This window comes from Tachysurus fulvidraco, chromosome 14 (assembly GCF_022655615.1).
Source record: "Tachysurus fulvidraco isolate hzauxx_2018 chromosome 14, HZAU_PFXX_2.0, whole genome shotgun sequence".
In the NCBI taxonomy this organism is placed as follows: domain Eukaryota; kingdom Metazoa; phylum Chordata; class Actinopteri; order Siluriformes; family Bagridae; genus Tachysurus; species Tachysurus fulvidraco.
The window spans coordinates 20,195,654-20,217,412 of NC_062531.1; the positions used below are offsets into that span (position 1 = coordinate 20,195,654).

The following is a 21,759-nucleotide window of genomic DNA, read 5'->3' on the forward strand; positions in this document are numbered from 1 at the left end:
TGTTAGGGTTCGGAAGCTAAGAGAAGACAATAAGTGACTCAAAGGAATGAGCAGACATCTGTTATGACTTAAGCCCTACAATCCTCCACACTCCTGCTCTCAGGGGACTATTATTTACCCTGTCAGCACCCCCAGCTGTTACAGCACTAATAAAGGTTCCACCCCTCCTTCCACTCCCAACCCCCCCGCGTGGCACGTGCCTCCACAACCCCCTGCATGTGGCTCGTGCCAGACACGTGCGTGTCATTCCCTCCCCTACAATAAATGAACCCACGCTTCTCTGTCTTCTCCCACCATATGGTCCATGTCATGTCGCAATGAATGGAGCAGCTAATGGGTTTTTTCTCAGGGGACATGTCAAGTACCATCTGGTTCCACTGGAGAGGGTGAATTTCCTACTGGGAGTGTAATTAGCTTAACAGAGATTACAGACAATAGCGAGGTGTGTGTGCACGGGGTATCAGTGAATAGCTTTAACATAAAAACTGCAACAATATTTTTTACCAAATATTTCCAATTACCACCAATATTTAGCTCCCCCTTAGCTCCCCCATTGACAGCAAACTTGAATCTGCTATAGATTCGAGTACACTTAAAGCACACAGAATCCAGGATTTGCTGGATCCTTGTCAGCTGAGAATCGTGGGACAATACAGTAGATTTTCAAGCAGGCTGCAGTAAACCACCAAATACAATTTACATAAAAATAAACAACCAGTGTGAAATTGCAGTGAGATATGAGATATTAACCAAAATTCAGGAATAATATAGATAATTTAGTGAAAGTGCTGCATTATACTGAAATATTATAAGGCTGGGCTTTCCATGTAGTCTTAAATCAGAAGAAAAGCAGGTGAAGGCTAACATGTACTTTATCTGAGACATGAAACCAGCCAGCATATTTTCTAACTTGACCTTAAACAGAACACACTCTGTGGAACAGTCCTATGTGCCTCCTCCAAGTAAATGAGCTCACAGATGACCATAACTGGCCAGTGTCTCCATCCCTCCCAGCCACTTAGTACAGACAATTTTGTCTGTGGACGTTGCATCATATAGGAGCACAATATAGCATGTAATATTAATAAGATGACGAACTGAAATAAAGATTCTGGATTAAATCAAAGTACAGAAAACACATTTGTATTTATTGGAATTATTATTATATATTAATATTTATTACATTATATTACATTGGAAGCCCTAATGCAAAATGTACATAAAAAATTGGTGAACACAAATTTAGTTTTTAGGTCCCTTCAATTATTTTTGAAATTAGACAGTAAAGTAGAGTAGAGAGCTTTTAGAATTTTGTATAATAGTCCCTACTCTCTTAAAAGTTCAATTTGGATCAGTATTTCATAACTCATTTGTAGAAAAAAAAAATGCATAATATGTTCTATATTCCTTTGGTTTGTTTTAATAATAAACCTTTACAATGCCCGGATGACTCATATTCTGTTTTGGAAATGAGGCGTTGCTCTGTTTTGATTATTGATATAAAAACCCAAGGCCCCAAATGTTAGGGTTATGTAACAGGATGAAAGAGCTGTGCAAACAGCTCACACTGTTTATCGAGCAATGCAACTGATATGTGAATGAAAGGCCAGGTTCTGCCAGTGCAGGGCCACACCTTGCACGGATTTGTGCTGTAATGTATCAGGGGAGGGAGAAGAGCTGCTAGTTAGGTGTAAACACATCCACTGGAACACAAACACTTGCAGCCATGTTGGTACTGCTTTCCTGTACTTTTTTGTCATGTAAATAACAAAAAAAAAAAGAAAAAAAAAAGTTCTTGTTGTACCTCCTCATTGGGTGCCATGTCTGTCCCGTGTTGCCCGTCCGTGATGTCGTTGCCCAGGGACTTATAATAGTCTCCAGTGCTGGGCTGCTTACTGAAGCTTCGTGACTTCCTGTTGGAGTCCACCCGCCGCAGTCTGTCTGAGTTCTCCCCTCCTGACAACTGGTGAAACTAAAGCACACAAAATAATAATTGAGGAATCAATTAAAGATGAATGATCTTAAATATGAAACTACCTACCTATCCTACTACTGATATCAGATTAGTATTATAAAGATTATAGATCTTCTCAGTCTATTTTCCATTTCTAAAATTTAGGCAGGACCACTGTGATATTACAAAATTAACATCACATCATAGATCCTAGCACATGAGTCAGTTTTCTAAACAAACAATAGATATGTATTGAATTATTTATTTAGGTGTTTATATTTCCTTTCATCGATATTTTTTGTTCAGGTGTAAAATAAAAAGCAAACTCAAATGAATGATTAAAGGTATTAAAATAAGTCAAATACACTCAGGACAGCCGACAGATAATTGAATTGAAGACAATGGTTCTTGCCCTCTCATTTCTTTTTGGCCAGATAAATTTTACTACACCTGAGGAGTACATGGACAAACACGCAAAATCATAGCTGATGGTGTGTTAGTCTAATGGTTTGTTAGTCTAATGGTTTGACATCCATAGCAACACCTACCTCTTCTATCTATACTCTCCTGTTCATCTGTATTATACAGCACATATCATCTTTAGTTACTTTTTTTTATTTAAGAACGGATATATTTTTTATTTACCTGTGTGTTTATATCCAGTAATAAAAAAAGATGCAAATTGTAAATTGAGCTCATGGATTTGCATTTGTCCCAACTCTTTTAGATGAAATCAAGGAAAATCCATCAATGCTGTCATGTTTGTTTGAATTAACACAAATTTCCCTGTAATCCTCTGAGCTTCAGTAGAAACTCAGATCAAACATCAGGATTAAGAAAAAAATATGTGATCTCTATTTTAGTTATGGCATGGCTGTTGGTGCCATATGTGCTAAAACTGCTGGAACTGCTAAGCTCTTAGGAATTTAACACAGAGTTTATTTTGCAGAATAGTGCAAAAAACGAGTGAGCAAAAATTGTCTGGTGAACAGAGATGTCAGAGACAAAACTTCTATTCTTCTCATGATAGCCTCAGTGTACAACCTGATGTGGTCTTCTGCTATAGATAACTATAGTCTAGACCAGTTTGGTCTGTGTCATCAACAAGGAGTTTTAGCCTACCAAAAGGACTTTTTTGTTTTCTGTACCATTCAGTATAAACTCTACAAAAGGAGATCAGCAATTTCTAAAATACTCCAGTCAGCCCTGCTGGCACCAGGAAAAAAGTGAACTACTACCATGACAAGTTTACAGTAATGTCACAGAGATCACACTTTTTCCACTGATACTGCATATGATGTGACCATTGACTGAAGCTTTGGCTCTGTATCTGTTTGATTTCATACAATGTGTTGCTGCCACATGATTGGATGATTGTATAAATAAGCATATTATAAATATTAATAAGCTAATTTATTAAATGTTCCTATTAAAGTGGTCAGTGTTTTCAATGAGATGTTATCCTTTTGTGCTTCAAAGGAAACTACAAATCGCACAGTACCACACAATAGGTTACAGTGAGCTCATTATAAATTTACTTCCTATACTCCTTCCAAAAAATGCTAATCCTGGAACAACAGACTCGCTTTGAGAAATTTAATCATGTCGTTTTGTGCTTATGTTTCAGGAAAGAACAAGTAGGCCTACAGAAGCTACTGATGTATAAGCCAAGGGAGGAAAAAGGTGATAAGGTTCAATATGCATATGTATAAAAATAGTTTATACCACGCAAATGATTTGCTTGGCATTTAAATATAGATGATGCAAAAATGTACAAGAGCAAACAATAGCATGGTGTGTATGTGTGATATCCAATACTTATCAGGATAAATGCGATACATAACAGGCCCGCTGGCCAAAAAGGTGGCATTGGTCTACCTGAAACATGCCAAAGAATGTGATTTACACAATCTTCTTTCTTTTGTGCTTTGCAATGTTTTAAAGCTTACAAACAAAGCCCAGCTTAATTCTACTCATTCTGCTTATTCGGCATTCACTCGTTCAAGATAAAAGTCTATATTCTCATTGTGATCTGTATCAAAATATGCACACTAATGTGTTAAGAGTCACATGGTTCTTTATTATAGCTCTTTTTGATCATATACAGGCGGCCATCTTCTAGAAATTTCCATGTCTTCCACAAAAAGAAAAAAAAATTATTTTCCTGGTCTCAATGGATTTTCCTAATGCAAAAAGCCTTGATTTGCATTTCAATCTCACCTTTCGAGGGTTATACCTTATACGGTTTCAAAAGCACTTCAACCGTCTGCTATCGAAGCTGTACAGTTTGTTATTATGCTATAATTTGTACTTCAACTGTCTGCTATTTGTTATTATGCGTGACAATTGCAAACACTGACAGGGAAAGCTTTAGGAAATTGAAATGAGAAAGACAAAATGTGACGGAATAAATAGGTATAAAACAGGTGACAGGCGAACAGTCTGAGAGGACAAGCCTGAATAATTCAAATGTACATGAAGCAGAGAGGACACGGCGATGCTACACATGCTTTTATGGCAACCTTGAGGAAAATTATTCATCAAGAGTTGATGACAGAGGCAAATGGTCAAAGAAAAACTTTAAACTTGTCCATGATTCTATAAATAGGCTGCTACAGTACTTTTAACATCTATACCTCCCTCCATTAACAAATACTGGCCCTGAGAGCCAAATTACCTGTACCTATTTGCATTGTTGTTTTAAGCCCCTTACTCCCTCTGACCCGGCTTTTGATGTAATACAAGCCGACCCTGTGCAGGTGGTGTGCTTGTCATACCTCAGGGAAATTGGTGAAAGCCTATGCTGACCTTTACTCCACACAGATGTGCCGTCCTATACTCATTTCCATTCAGTCCCTGTTGAATTTTTCATTGCTTATCCTTTCTACACATTTAACGCTTCACCCTTGCGCAAACATGACTTTATATATGAATCATTCAGAGTTTTCAGTATATCAGTAAGCACCGATCAAGCTCCAGAGAAGTATTCTCAACAGTGATAACGCTAATATAAAGCACGATGCATGTACTTGAAGTGTTAAAAAATATCCAATTAATAAACAACAATGAACTTTTCTTCTCCTCTATGTCACAATAAAAGCAAAGAACAATTACTTTACATTTACACAGCACATTCTAGGTCATATAAGCAATTCGAGCTGTGAGAACATTCTGGAAGTTTCAAGACAACTCACACTCTTTCCAAACTCTAATCCAAACTCTAGTATAAATATAAAAATGGCAAAAAAGAAATAATAATTTTATATATATATATATATATATATATATATATATATATATATATATATATATATATATATATATATATATATATACACACACATACACACACACACACACATATATATATAAATAAGAAATGTGTCTTACTCTTACTCTGTCCCTGTAGTCCAGTCAGTTACAGAGAAGCTGAGAAGCCCAGAGTTGCTGGTCACACAGGTGACACCGGATCCCCATTCCACCGTGTGTGACACTCTACCTGCCGCTGGCTTTACCTTTCCCCGCCCTCACACACTCACTAGCTAATCCTAGCCTAGCACAGTGATGTAAGTGCCCCGGTGCTGACCAATCACAACCCAGAGTGGTTAGGGCTTTTTATGCAAAGCACCGTGGCACACTGGCAGGGCATGGCTACCAGGTATTGAATCTCCAGCCAGCTTAGCGATTGCGTTATGCGCACTGGCAGAGAACAGGAATCTGATTACAAATGCAAAGCTCCTTTACTGTAAAAGTAATAACAATTGATTTCTTTTAATATTGAGTATAAGAGAAAGAGTGTACAGATGCTCCCAGTTAGAATAATATGGATGGCATAATATGGATGTTTCAAAGTAGTACAGAATAAGCAATATGACTTATATTTTATTTCAGAAAATTACTTTTATCCTCTATAACACTTTGTAATCGATGTATGGTGATGCACTATCCAAATGAATAGGAGAACGTCAAACAAATGGAAGTCCACTGACCCCCTTTAGGCTAAACAGGAGCCTGCGCCACAGGAAGTGGTTGCCATGAGCACCTGTGGCTTTGCGGTAGCCTCAGGGGATTGTTTTTGTTTGTTATTGTTGCTATGCTGCTTTTCCCTTCTTATTTCTGCAAACGGTTAAAGACTGCGTGCGAGTGTATATACGTGCATACATGTGTGTACATCATGAAAGGGTGTGCACAGTTGAGTGAAAGACAAACAACATCTGTACACTCTATGAGCTGTGACGTTTTTTGTGAGGGGAAATGCACCGTTTGCTTTTGGCTGCCACATAATTTCTATTCGGAAAACAAAAATTAGCATCTGGCCAAATCTTTTCAGCAGTTATTTCTGATGGCTTGCTCTTACTGTGAAAGTGCAGTGCTGCTGAAATGTAGTGTAGTAAAATGTATCTATTTGTATTATTTATTTTGTTTTTTGTCTTTGCCATTTTTAGTTTTTATTCACTTTCAAGGAGCACATGATGCATAGTGCAATTATGTTACAAAAATATATGAATATTTCATAACAATACATAATCAAGTGCAGAAATCAATGTCATGAATAGTTTACATCAGGAATTCTCAACAAAATTTCCAGCAACAGAAACAGCTTTTTACGCCTTATGTAACTGATCCAACACATTATTAAGACCTCCATCTTCTGAACTAGATGCTGTGTGAAAAGAGGATATCTGAAGCTGTGCTCAGCCCTTTTTTGTAATTCTAGGAAATTGTACAAATAATAAAGGACATGCATGTGTGTGTGTGTGTGTGTGTGGTGTTTGTGTGTGTGTGTGCGCATGTGTATGTGTGTTCCGGTCCCACTGAGGGCAGAGGCAGTGATTAATACTTAAGGCAAATAAAAAAAAAGCTGGACCAGAGCTGTTCACCTGGGAGAAGGTGTGTGTGTGTGTGTGTGTGTGTGTGTGTGTGTGTGTGTGTGTGTGTGTGTGTGTGTGTGTGTGTGTGTGTGTGTGTGTGTGTGTGTGTGTGTGTTACTCTAATAAACCAAACTTCTCAATGGCTCAGATTTAGACCCGAAATAAACACACATCACACCATTTTAAATGATTTACAGTTTACATGTTCCATGCTATTGAGCACAATGGATAGATGAACGTGTATTGACAACTGTAGAACTCCTGGATATTCTTACGTTCTTTTTTCTTCTACGTAAAAGCCTGAAAACCACACCTAAACTTTTTTTTCCTGCATTACAAAACCAAAAACACTAGAGAACTACTAGTGAATGAGCTGACAGATCATCCAAGCGGACAACTTGTACGGAAGATGCTCCATATAAGCTAAGGCTAATCAAAGTCATGTTGTTAATTAACTAATTAAACTGTTCAGTCACTGGTACAATGAAGCCGTCTGTATGGAGATGTTCATCAAACATTTACAAAAGGAGTCTCCAGTGTCAGGGTTTTATAACATTCAGTAAGTTTTGTGCTATGGGAACTTTGTACTTTCTGGGTTCTCAGTAACATTACAAAGTGTTATAAACTGCTATAACGTACAGTAAATGATAAATGGAACCAGTTCTCAGTTCTTCTTAACTTCAAATAAATTAATAATTTCAGCATGTCTAGTCACGGTTTATTCAGTTTTTATTGTTACTACCTTATACAGCTCTAAAAAAATTTCCCTCATTAAAAGCCCAGGGTTCTTTTGTGTAGGAGTGGTGGCAGTTAATTACTTGAATTAATGTCAGGTCCATCATTCAGCGCATCATTAAAACCAGTGGGAGTCTGGTTCAGCTAATGGGCCTCCTTCATTAGGACAGGGACACAAAGCAGCATTGTGTCCATGTGCTTTTGTGCCTCCCTCACTTGATTAGTGGGAAATGGGCCATAGGATTCTGACCAGGCCACAAGTTCATTTCACCAACAATCCAGCACTTTCTCATGGTCCTCAAGCAACACAGTACACCACGTTTACAACATTGTCCTGTACCTACTACTTGTGTATTTGCTGGAGTTGTGTCCTACATCTGGGATACACTTAGTAATTCCCTACTGAGCCATTTCTTAAGAATTGAGATTCCCTTAGGGCAAAACTGACTTTTGGGAGGAAATTATGTTCATTCTATTGTTATATATTGATCTATTCATAGTCTGTTGCAAGAGTTATCTCAATGTGCCAAATAACTGGATAACGCAGTGTGATGTCCAAAATGATAGACCATCATAAATTATTTAGCATGCTGACATTAGTAAATAACTATATTTGGCTATAGGAAGGTGTCAGATTTTGGAAATTAATAAATACTGAGTCAAATTTTACACAGTCAACAATTAGTCTATGTATTAGACTCAAAACTAAGAATAGAGTGCACACTGTTGATTTAATTAATTTTAAACATTCACATCATTACACTTTAACACTTTATGCTCCCTTGCACCTAAATGATACCCACCTGCATCTCAGAACAATGCTGTCTTCTTGTTACAGTGCTTGCTCATGCTTGATGTGATGCCCTGTGAGGCCCTTGTAATATATAATGAGGCTGTGTGTAATGAACTGACAAGCTGCTTGAAATTTACCAAGGTTTCAGTAACACAGGCACCAATCCTTGGGGGTTCGATTGAGCTGTGTTTGATAAGCAAATTAGAAACAACACATCATTCAAACCATGGAGATTAACGGATTACTCCATGCCATATTATCTTATACACTAAACTATCCACTGTCCATTAGGTTAAGTATGACCGCTAATCTTCTTCTCAATGCATTGTCATTCTGTAAAGCATTGTATGCTTCGAACCCTACTAACATCTGATTAGTATATTTTCCACTTAGATAAAAGAAGCCAGACTCTAGAAGGCATTTTTCATTTTCTGTAAAGTCTGTGCACTACAACGCAGCCACATTAAGCTCATTGAATGGGGATTTTGTTTCAGAACGCTCAACACTGTAGAATAATCCTGTACAAAGTCTACCAAACAAATGAACCTCTGTTTAAGCAATGAAAATTTAAAAGGAATTACAATCGTTTATAACAATTGCAATAGCAGTGTATATTGTTAAGGCTAATTATAAGCAAAAATCTACAGACATGGTAAGCAGACCTTCCATGGAAGCTATAAAATTTATAATTTTTTTTTATTTTAGATCCAGGAGGAATATTTTATAATGTATAAATATATGTATCTATGTATATTGGTGTGTATATAAATTTGAAATGCTCAACTTCAATCAAATAAAAGATGCGGCATTATACAGAACATACCTCTTTTTTCACTGTGGAATTGTCCACATGACGCAGGTTATTCTTCACTTTCAGAAACTCAGCAGAATCCTCCATGGGTAGATTTGGTGCGGGGTACATGGGTGGAGGTGGTGGGATTTGTGAAGAGCCAGGAGGAGGAGGTGGGGGGAAAGTAGGAGGAGGTGGTGGTTTAGATGGTCCCTTCTTGTTCTGGTCCCCAACAGAGACATCAGGGTTGAGCATGTCCATGTAGGTCTGCATGTCACTGATGGCTGTTTCAGAGCTCCCTTTGACAAAACACACAATTAGCATTCATCCAACGTTGTAGAGTCTGCCATTAACCTATTCATCCAACATCCATTCATACACTTGCTAAATAATGATGACTCAGCAAGCTCATATTCAATTACAAGGAATAGTACAATGATCGTAGTACTCCACTGAAAATGTACAATAGTATTCCACTGTAAAAACTGGTCTTGGTTCAACTGCTGTCCTCATACACTGAAACTGAAACCAGAAAAAGAACAGGCATATGGAGCTGCAGGTGGCTGGGTAGGCGTGTACAGTATTGCTTGAGGATTTTAATATTCCCACACACATACACACACAGTTGAAGCAAGATACTTGGATTAAAATACCTCAAATTGTGTAATGTCTGGTTAGCTTTACACAGAAAGAAAGCTAAAAGAAAGAAATGCATATCTTTGTGCTTCCATTGGAGGGCACCACTGGTTATACTCTAAGCAACTTGAACGCACCATGGGAACATTTTTATCAGTATTGTTAAGAACACATGCTGCATTAAGCAGCCGAGGATGTGACGCCTGCACGTTATGGGTTACTGGGAAGGCTGTGGTTTGGTTCAAAACAAGGACTTCAGGGAAATAAAGGCCAAAGTCCAGATTTATGAAAGTCTTTAGAAGGCTAGAAAATTGTATGCATAATTACATAGTTTATTAATCCATGTAGGGCAAAACAACTTTCGAAAGTGGAACAGATGCATTCGATAAGCCTCGCTGTGTTAATGCTTTAAAACCCTTTTAGGTTGTGTGTGTGGGTGTAGTTCGATACTGTGAGAGTTATTAAGTGGATAAGACAGAGTATTATAGCTTGTGTAAGAGAGAATGATAAAGTGTGTATGAAGTGTGCCTGACCTGAGTATGAAGGTAAATGAGGAAGCATAGTAGTGTGCGTGTGAGAATGTGTAAGATGTTTAGTAGGATTTATGACAAAATATGGTGATGTGTGTATGATTTAGTGTGTATATGACTGGGCATGACAGTGTGTGTGAGAAAGTATAACACTATGTGTGAGATGTCCAGTGTGATTTATAACCTAAAAGGCGTCTCTTTACCTGTTACTCGTACTAGTGCCGTGTTGCCCTTTTTCTCCCCTGTGCTGGACTGACTGGAGTTGGCCGAATCGTAGTTGGACAGTGAGCTGGAGGGAGAGCCCATATTGAAACAGGCTGCTGTGTTTAACGTGGCATTTGGAGATGAGTGACCTGAGTCAGGTTGCTTATACTCCAGATCTGCTGAGGGATCCCGTGACAAGACACGGTGCTCCACGCTCTAGGAGGAAGTCCGGACAGAAAATATTCTACATTAGTTTGTAGCTCTGTACATTGGTCATGATTAAGCCTTTCCTTTCTTTTTTTTACTGCAGCCTAATCACTAAATCAGTCCTTTACCCACTGTCACCTGCTGGTTTAGATCTGTAAGGGCTGTATGGATATAATGATTTGTAGAAAGTAGGACTTTTCTTATAAAAGCTGGAAAGACCACAAGCATCTGTTGTTCTTCTCACCATGTTTTCGACTGTATGGAGGTACTTGGCACACTGCTCATGTCCATTGTATTCAGCCAGGTCTGCTGCAGTAAAGCCATCCTTGTCCCGAATACCCAGATCCACCCCATTCACCACCAGAATCTGACAGCACTGTGAGAACAGAAGGAGTAAGAAAACTGACAGTAATACATTCAGCTCTAAAATCATTGCCACCCGTTCACAAGCTCTAAATATCTGAATGTTTAATTACATTTTTACTAATTTAATAAAGTGTAGCAAGGGTTATCTATAATATATAATATACTCTGAACTTATTTTTTTTGTCTCTGGTATTTCAATGTGGTAAATATACAGCATATATAGTATATTATGAAAGATTTTCATGAACCGCAGTAAAAATGTCTGATATCAAAATTTCCTAATGGAAATGGAGAGGCAGTAAAATATTTATATTGATATTTAGTAATATTTAATGGGGGCAAAAATAGGAAAGGACATAAAACATTCAGTACTATGGTACTACTACTATCACTGTAAATAACAAATGAGTCAACTAGTGTCTCAAAAAGTGCATTGTGAGTTAATTTACCATAAACATTTCAGTATATACTTTATAATCCTACTGCTTAACTTTATATACCTTGTTAAAGTCTAGCGATAGTCTGTATTTGCATTTTTTTAATATTATTTATCTAAACTACTATTAACCAGAGTTTTTTAACCAGTGAGCTTTTCTTGATGGTTTTCCCATTCACAAAAATTATATTCACTCTTTCAGCCCCCCAACCACCCTCCCACCGCACATTATTCCTCTATAACAACCCCCCACCCCCCCACACACATACATTTTATCATTTCCAATAAAATATGGACCATCGTCATGTTCCTCTTATCATGTTCCATGTCACTTATTATCAAAAACTAGTCAGCCATGACAAAATGCACTAAAACAACATAATATCTGTGACTGTGTCACTCCCTACTATATGTTAATCTATGGAAAAAAGCTAAGGGCTCTCAAACTAATGACTGAGTTCAAAAGAGCCTCTTGCTGAAAGAGCATATTCATGATGACAGCTGTCCTGCGTTCAAATTCAGGGTGACAGAAAGAGTCTGCGCTCTTTCTCTTTAGACTAGTTTACTGGGATAATATTACTAGTGTCTAGCTCTACAGGCTTATTTAGTCTGGCTTACTTATTCAACACAGTTTCACTTCTCACAGAAAATGTACTGGTTTTTGACATTAAAAGTCAAAACCAAAATAAATAAGCTGGAAAAAGTTAATGTGTATGCAGGATTTTTTTTTTATAGTTTAATTGAATTAAAATGTATGGTTGTTCAGTCTGAATGAAAAGCTATATTAAATATTTTTTTTAGTCAGGGGTCAGATTTTAGTCAGTAATTCCCTTACATTCGATGTATAGTCACCATTCACAATATCTAAACAGAAACAATTTTACATTTATGTATTCTACATTTATTCTCTAGATATTGCCATTGCTGAGTTATTAATAATACTAGACCAGTATTGTGACACAGAAGCATTATTGTGGCTTAAAAGAAGCAGACTGAAATTTAGTCTCAAGTGACTGTTTGTCCAGGTTACGAACTTGCTTTGTGGGCGTGAAAGCCAAACATATTCCCTTTAATGGCAAGACTTGTTCTGTCATACGCTTACGCTTTAGTCTGTGCGTCATGCAAATGTTGGTTTTCCACTTTGCATTTAGATTAACCACCACCTGCTTTCCCCTCTGAGTGCCAAGCCCATATTATATTTAATTTGAGTTCCACAGCAACTAAAGCAAGTAGGATTTGATCTAAATAAAATCATTTAGTTTACAACAGAAGTATTGTGAGTATTCCCTCCCACTTTATTCTGTGCATCACCCACCTCCAGCTCTCCGTTCTCAGCTGCGTCATGGAGAGGCGTCCCACCCCAACTGTCTGTCACGATTTCACCACCGTGGAGGAGGAGCCAGCTCAGAACCTTGGCATGGCCTCGGCTGGCAGAAAAGTGCATGGCAGTGGCACCGTCATTGTCCCGATCAGACACACTGATGTTTGTATTGTCCACCTGCACAGAAACAAACCAGACCATATGTATGAGAAACTGGATGACAATCACAGCGACTTTCAGAATTTTAGGAGACAACTGCGATGGACTGAAGTAAAGAGTAAAGTGTCTTTATAATGGCAAGAAAAGAATGGACAAAGGGATAAATCTGAATGGATTCAAGCAGATGTGTATAACTTCTAATAGCAAATATAGTCTGAATTTACATTGTGGAAATATACAGTCGTCTGCAGAACATTCAGCATTCTTTTATAATTATTATAAAAAATTATTCTTTTTTTTTTGGGTCTGTAACATTACAGTGTACATAATGAAGTAGTGTTCATTTTTATAGACACTTGTGTCATAAACCACAGCTGAATTCTGCATAATATTGCCAAAGATTACAGTGTAAAAGTTGTAGGAGTCGTATTTTTTCCATAAAGTTTTGTTTGTCAAACTGTTCCTGAAATTATCTCTATTACCTTTACTTGAACCTTAATTCAAATCATGTGCAATGAGTAAGTTCAATGGGTTTAAAAACCCATTGAAAGTGTAAGGAAGTACAAACTGTATACATGTAAATGCTTCACAGACATAAGAGTACATGTAAATAAGAAAGGATTATAAATTTCTAAAACAACCTTTTTAACTCACCAGCCAAACAATGACAGTGTTATGTCCCATCTGGGCAGCAGCATGCAAAGGTGTCATGCCATCATTGGCTCTAATAGTTGGCTCTGCACCACAGTCCTTCACCAGGTACTGAACAGCCTCTAGATGGCCTTCCTGGCATGCAAGATACAGAGGTGTGGCACCATTCTTCGTTTGGAAGTTTACAACACTGTAAAATATTAAAGATGAAAAACAGTAATTGCTTTGTTAGTTCAGGAAGTGCTAACTCAATTATACAAGGCTAACCTGACAAAAAAAATACTAATTTTTTAGCAGCAGAATTAAACAGTGCTTTCTACTGGATTTCCAGCTGATTATGGAACTAAAACAGAAAATAATAATTTTTTCACATTTCAATGAAGTCAAATAAACAATGAAACTACGTTTATCCACTGCAAAAATCAAGCATAATTATAAGGCATATGAACAGAACTGATGGTCACATGATTCACTGGTGACATATAATACTGAAGTGCTGCTTTAACTTGTAAGCCATTTTTAACTAAGCCAATCTGAGCCGAACTGTCTGTTCGCATCAGAAGATCAGGCTGTGAGTGAGAGCCTTCTGTCTAAATCCCATGAGGATGGTTTTATTTGGCCACTGACTGACAAGTTAGCAATGACTTCTCTAAGAGGATTAGTGTTGCTCCATTGGCTTCAGTATTACACAGGGCTAAGTGATGGAAATGGAGTGAGAGGGTCACGGGGGAGGAGAGAAGACTGGAAGAACTGGATTCCCATTGAAGCCTTTTCACAAAAGAAAAAGTACACCCCCCACAGAATGAAGGAAATATTACATTGTGCAAACGCATGGCCAATTACAATGGCATTACAAACTTTTCAACAAGAATATGCAGGTCCATAAACAAGACAAAAATGTCCCTATATATAAGACTGGCTCAAACTGACAACAAAGAGGCACTGAATATTTCAAACTCGAAGAAGAGGGCTTATTCAGGGGCTCTGTCATTAGGAAGTGGTCAGATGGGTGAAAGATTAATGAGTGTAACCTAGCAGGCTCAGTCACCTGTGTACTGGGTCAGGAGAGAAAGCAAAATAAGCTCAGAATCACTCTACCACATTACACACACACACACGCATACACACAACCGGAACTCTACAGGCACAGAAACCTTAGAAATGGATCCAAAACGTAATATGCGGCCATCATGACATCATTTGCTTCAGTGGCAGAATATATCTGAATTATTTAGGCTCAAGTACAAAAGTTGGCTCATCTGACACAAGCAGGCATAAGAGGCCAAACCGCTTATAAAATGCAGCTGAAAAAGGCCCACTTGACCTTTTGTACAAACAACAAACACTCTCAGGTAAACAAAGTGTCACGGGCATGTTCATAGCACGGACATATTGGATATCCAGAGAGAGACTGAGGGCTTTTCTCATCGAGGTGACCTGCGGTTCAAAATGCTAACTTTACGGCAAGCAAAGTGACCAACAAGAGTAAAATTTACTGTTTGTATGTTGTAGCCTATATCATGTCTATCAAGTACAACACTCAATATGCTAAGCTGTTTTAACATTTAAGCTAACCAGAGGCATGGCTATTAATTTTAGTTAGAACCTTTCTATTTCTATTCATAAGACTTTAAACTAAAATGAATCTGTAGGTAATGAGTAATGGTCACGTTAACTTGTTCCTTCTAGCTTTCATTTCATTCATGACTAGGCTTTACTTTTTAGAATGTTTCAGGCATAATTAATGTGAACAACTTAAACAAATAATTGAGACTTATTTGAACTGCACACCCTTTACTCTCAACTGTTAGCTAGATGCTAACTCAAGTATACATTGCTCAGAATGGAAGATTCTTTTCAATTAAATGTGATAGTTAGCAATAAAGAGATAGTCCCTGCAGAAACTAATTTATGTTGAATAATAGTAGCAGCTAATTATTTAACTTATTCAGCATGGTCAACCTGTTGGCCTGAAAAACGTGCTAAGCCCGGCTAAACCCTTTAATCTGCACTAACTGGTTGTATAACTGCTCCCTGCCATGCAGTGTTTTATGTGTCTGACAAGTTTTTATGTTTATGTGTTGTATGTTGTAGCATACACCATTAGCATGTATTGTCAGTGGACAGCTACAAAATACAGACCACAGCCTGTGACAACAGGATATGAGCAGACAAAAGCACAAACCGCATTCATAAATCGCTGCCACAGTCTGAGTGCTTTATCTACATCTGTCTCCAATCCCTTTCACTATTTCACAAAAGGACACTGATATCCTAACACAGGACACATTCCACACCGTTAAACAGCTGGTGTGAACTCTGGTTGATAACAAGCATCACATCTGCTGTTTAGAACTGATAGCAAGGAAACAAGGATGGGATGATTTAGAGTTTAAGAATTGGAGTTTACAATTCAACAGTACGGCACTATTTGTTATATGGCCATTCAGACTACATAAGAAAGAAAATGTTTCAGTTTTGCAATGGGCGCTATAGGTCATTACACCTCCAATTTAAGTTTCTCTTACGTTATATGTTAAGAATTGTTTCATCATTGTGGTACAAAAATACACTGAAACAGACCACATTATTTTTTATTTCATGGTGCTTCCAATAAGTCTATTTCAATCCAATTTCATTCTATTATATTTGTATGAAAACCTATAAAAAAATTTGGTTGACGATTTCAGATCGAGGGCACAGTTACTTTGGGGTTGTACTCTGTTTTCCTCCCCGGGTCCAAAGACATGTCTCTTAACTGAGAATGTACAGTTAAGTCGAATGGCGTGTTTAAATTGTCCATAGCATGTGAATGTGTCTGTGAGAGTGTCCTGCAATAGGTTGGCACCCTGTCCAGCATGTGCCATGCCTGGTGCCCTGAGTCCCCTGAGATTGGCTCCATGTTCCCTCTGAACATGTGTTGGATAATATTTGTGGAAAATGTATGGATGGATGGATGGACGGATAGATTTAAGATCACTAATAAACAAGAGATAACAATTCTCTCAAGAGATAACAATTCTCTCTGATCTGATCCAACATGATTAAGAATTTTTCAGACAAACCAGAATAAATAGAGCCCTGTTTCTGGGTATCACTTGATAAATCATCTACTTGTACACTGTATTATATAAATTCTAACAAAACTAAATGTGTTGAGAGAATGTACAGTTAAGAAGCAGCAGTTAAGTCTTGTATCATTGTGCTTACAATCTTAATTCATGTATTAAGAAAATCAACAACAACCTTTATGGGTTTAGCTGTTGCCAAATTATACAAAATAATCTCTGAGGTATCACCTCAATAGTATCAACATGAAGCATCCCAATGCAGTTGTTTTGTCTCCCCATTGAAAACACTATCAAAACTGTTCTCAAGTGCCAATAAGAAAATGATAACTCCAATGAGGGTCATTCTCAGCATTTGACACTCATCCCAAATCTGCCATATATTTTACAGAGGTAACAGATTCTGCCACGGGGGTGCTATCTCTTGTCGTCAGAAACAACCCTATCAACAAAGGCAGGTTCGGCAGAAAGCGGACCTCTATTCAACAGTATTTGTTTACCTCATTAAGCCAGGGGTCACCGTGGTGACGGTAGCACACACTGCTGAATGGGACTAAGGTACTGAGCACTAGCACAGCTTTCTTCCTTATTAAAATTTCAGGGGTATTGCATTTGTTCAACTCAAAAGGAAGAAAGGGATCTCCTAGACTGAATATACCTTTGGTGGAGTCCAGACTAGGCCTAAAATTCACCATGGTGCAAGATAATGCCTATATTTAAGCTTTTTAGCCAAAACAGCTAATTTTTGGGTTATTATTCAGATACTGATCTTACAGCATATACTTCATTAGATAAAATGTGCAGTGACTACAGTAAAACAAATAGAAAAATATGCTATTGTGAAAGTGTGGAATGTGTTGGGATTTTAAATAATTAAGGTAAGAAGCAAGAGTCTGAGACAGAGACTTCTCATTATTCTTGGGCTGCCTTTTGGGAAACAGTCCCTGTAGACACAAACAAATGTAACCAGTGCAGAGACTCAATTTGTAACCAATGTAGAGACTTAATTTGTAATACGTCTCAGTCATGGGCAATAGGACACAAGTGCATGGTTGCTACATTTCTAGGAATAGCTTTTCTAGGAATCACAGGAAAGATGGGCTGAATGGTCAAAAACAATGGGAGGCAGGATCATGGAAGACACAAAGAAGAGGAAGACCCACCATGTCAGTGTTCATATCAAACAAATACAATCTCAATGATTTTGATCATGTCTTGCTTGATGGTGCTAGATGGTGTTGAGTGCTGATCTCCTGGAATATTCACACACAGAAGATTGTTGTAAATGGAAAAATTTACAACAATCCTGGAAAAATGGAAAAATTGTTGATGACAGAGGTCAGAGGAGTATATTCGGATTGGTTTGCACTGACAGGAAGTCTACTGTAACTCAAATGACCACTGTTTAGAACAATGGCGTGACGAAAAGCATCCTACAACCTGTATAACAAATCAAATCTTGACACAGGCTACAAGAGCAGAAGACCACATTGGATTCCATTTGTGCCTGCCAAGAACAGCAATCTGAGGCTACAATGGGCACAAATTCACTGAAACATGACAGCTGAAGATAAAACATCGCCTGGTCTTGTTTCCGTCGTCAAGTGTTTTCTTTCAGTTGTTGCATGGCTTGAATGTTTAAGGAAAGTAAACAGTAAAACTGTCAGCTAGCTGAGGAAAGACATAGGTCATATACAAGATATATCTGAGATTTATGAATGGAGATGTACCTGCAGGTTGCCACAGGATCAGCAAATTACCAAAAGGCCTTGGTGTTGTCGTTAAGGATGTACATGCTCAGTGGTGCATGCAGAATCTGAATCACAATAACAAGGCCATAAGTGTTAAGTGTTATCTCTAAGGGGCAGAGTTCCTCTGACACAGAGCTGATTAGCAACTCTGTGTGTGTGTGTGTGCACGTGTGTGTGTGTGTGTGTGTATGTGTGTGTGTGAGATGCATGAGAGGTAGGCAATAGCATGAAAAGTGGAGCTTATTTTACATAGCAGTTTGAATGCATATCACACAGATTTAAGAAAAATCGAATGCACTATGAATTTAAATGTTTTTTAAGATGACCGTTGTGACACACCGTATATAACTAATCAATAAATCAATAAGACACATTTTAAAATCTAGTAATAACCTATGTGTGCATAGCTTTATTGACCTTCATTCTGATTTGTCAGCAGTTTAACTTCTATTATGGAACTGCCTGGTTTGTTACTGTTGGTACATCATAACATCTGTATAGTATTTGGGTTTCAAATATGTTTTAGAAAAACAGCAATATGTATCTGGTGCCTTGCTGCATGTTGTATACAAAATCTACTGATCCTGTAGTAGATATACACTAATACCAACAGCGTATGTGTTGTACTGGAATTTCAGATATGCATATGGTTCTATTACATAAACATACTCTCCTCACGTAAGGTTATTTTATTAAATGTTTGACAAAAAAGCAATTTTTTATCCTGTCATAGAACAGCGTAGTTTAGCGCCTTCACTTTTCACGTTTGTATTCTTCTACAAGTTCGGTGATTTTCCAGTCCTCCCAAGATAAAAATTTTATTTAAAAGCAAATGTTTCCAACATGGTGCATACAAACTGACATCTGATCAACTGAGGAACATTGCTTTACATCCCATGTTCTGTGACATACAGAAATAATATTTTAGATCTATAGCACGGATGAAATGTGGAACAAAATAGATCGACTCTACAGACTCTACCAGAGAGAAAACAGTGACGTTTTCATTATTTCCCTGCCATTTTATGCAACATTCAAAATTCACAATATACTGTGGATTATCAACAATATGGCTATGAAGTGTTTTTCAGGCCTTTGTGAAAATAGTAGAGTAGACTATCCTGGGCATTAATTAGCTAAATGGTCTTACTTTGGGCTGTGTCCCAATAGCAGCCTGAGCATGGCCAAGTCGCCTTTAGCAGCAGCATAATGGACAGGCACAGCACCCGTGTCCATGGCAATGCTGGGATCCCCTTCACCACTCTTTAGTAGCCAGTCTGTGACCTCATGATGACTGAAGCGTGAAGCCAGGTGCAAGACAGTGGCTCCTGAATTGTCTTTACTCTGCAAACACAAAAGAAAGATTAAATAAGAAATAAAACCCTTATGCAATTTGGAAAACGAATCACGTCATGTTAATGGTAAGTTGCTTATTTTCCAAGAAAAGCAAAAGTTTTATATCACTAAATGAAAGCTTTTTCATATCCACTGAATTAAAGTCACCTTTTCACTGGAAACCCTATCTCAGGTATCCAACATCATGGCTGAACTTTGGGAACAGTTCTCATGCTGTTTAGAATCTAGTGAAGGCATTTGTATATTTGTATTCTCTTCAGTTGTGAGGTTGTTCAGTGAGAGCTAAAGAACTGATGAATGATAGCCAGCTATATGCTAATCCTGGTGTGTACATGTATTGCTATGTTTTAACTACGGTGCCAAAATACTGTGTAAAGCTGGAGAACAAAATACATAAATAACATGAAACAGGTAATAAAAATACACACACTGAAAGCCACCAGATTAGATGCGGTTTGGGACATTAATTATGTATGAATTATGATCCGTAGCACTGTCAGACATGAGATTTAAGTCACAGCAGAACCCTCCTTATGGAATGTTCTGCAAGTATCTCCAGTAGCCTTTTTCTTTCTTTTTATTGAGAGCAAAATAGTAAAATGGTACATCCTGCAGCTTTAAGGGGCAGTTCAAACAAACATAAGCACTAAAGTAGCCATCTCATGTATCAAACACAGTATTGTTGTTAATCCCATAAGGTTTATGTTACGAATGAATTAGAGCTTCCGACTTGCAAAGGAGATAACTGATGTTAGTGAATGTGAGAAGGAGAAAGAACATGGAAATGAAGGTCTCTTGTTACATGTCCATTATTGCAGCTACCACCCTAACCTTTAAACACAAAGGTCACTGGATATGACTTCATTTCGAATTTTACATTATAGGTTAGACTTGTTTGTGTGTGTTTGTGTGTGTGTGTGTGTGTGTGTGTGTGTGTGTGTGTGTGTGTGTGTGTGTGTGTGTGTGTGTGTATGCCCGCTGTGGAACTACGAAACTATGACAGCACTACATAACCTGTGTGGAACCACTAACTGATGGCTTATTTGAAACCAAACCTCTCAAAAGATGTATTAAGCACATATGTAGGATTTGTGTGCTGTGTTACCATGTGGAGTAAAGCTTTTTAATTAATAAATTAATGCAACTCTTTTCAAACACTTTAAGAAACTTAGATAACTGGGTCATGCAGTAAAATGATGAATCTATTTATATCCACATTCAAATACTGACTTTTGCTTTTATTTTGTACTGTTATTTTTAACTGAAATATTTTTAATGTGCAAAAAAAAAAAAAAATTTCCTGTTAGTTAATTTTCAGTGTATTTGGACTCTAACGGACACACTGCCCTGTTTAGCTCCATTGAGTTATTATTGCATCTAGTGGTCAAAAAAAAGGAACTACAAGTGCGAATGGAGGTCCACTGAGATAGGAATTATGTTGCTTCAGTCTCAGTGTGTGGAAATGGTGAAAGAAACCACAATTCCTCTATTGAACACAGTTGATCATCTTTTAAAAAATATATAGATTTAAACCTACTGTTGAACATCTTTTTTTTTCCACAGCTTTCAACCCTTTTCCTCATTACAAACAATGCAAAATTAGCAAGTTTAATATATACTGTTATGTATCTAGGTATGTTATCTAGCTGGGTTGTTAAAATGTCTTTAAAGTCAATCAAAAACTACCATAATTGCACGAATTGCTTATACATTTATAATATCTGAGGTCAATAAAGCTAATAGCAAAAATGCAGCTAAATTAATTAACAATTGGGACCACTATAAAAAATAATAACATCAATGCTAGCAGAGATGTTTGGCTTTTCGTCTGTGCTGTGGGTGCTGGCATTTAAGGCGGATTATATATTTGAGTTCTCTTTCTGAAAGTTAATGTATGTAGTTGATTCAATTTCATTTAAATCACAGCTGCT

General features: G+C 37.5%; 1 protein-coding gene across 2 annotated transcripts in view; it reads right to left on the reverse strand.

The window, feature by feature from the left end:
- Nucleotides 1–21,759, reverse strand: part of espn (espin) — a 45,053-nt gene that overhangs the window by 19,973 nt on the left and 3,321 nt on the right. For both annotated transcript variants that reach the window (XM_047800294.1, XM_027166723.2), the window contains exons 2-8: nt 19,623–19,816; nt 13,657–13,843; nt 12,838–13,020; nt 10,965–11,096; nt 10,513–10,729; nt 9,177–9,442; nt 1,805–1,972 (exon numbers count right to left, since the gene is read on the reverse strand). In XM_047800294.1, the coding sequence (XP_047656250.1) occupies nt 1,805–1,972; nt 9,177–9,442; nt 10,513–10,729; nt 10,965–11,096; nt 12,838–13,020; nt 13,657–13,843; nt 19,623–19,816 (1,347 nt within the window). The remainder of the gene's footprint in view (nt 1–1,804; nt 1,973–9,176; nt 9,443–10,512; nt 10,730–10,964; nt 11,097–12,837; nt 13,021–13,656; nt 13,844–19,622; nt 19,817–21,759) is intronic.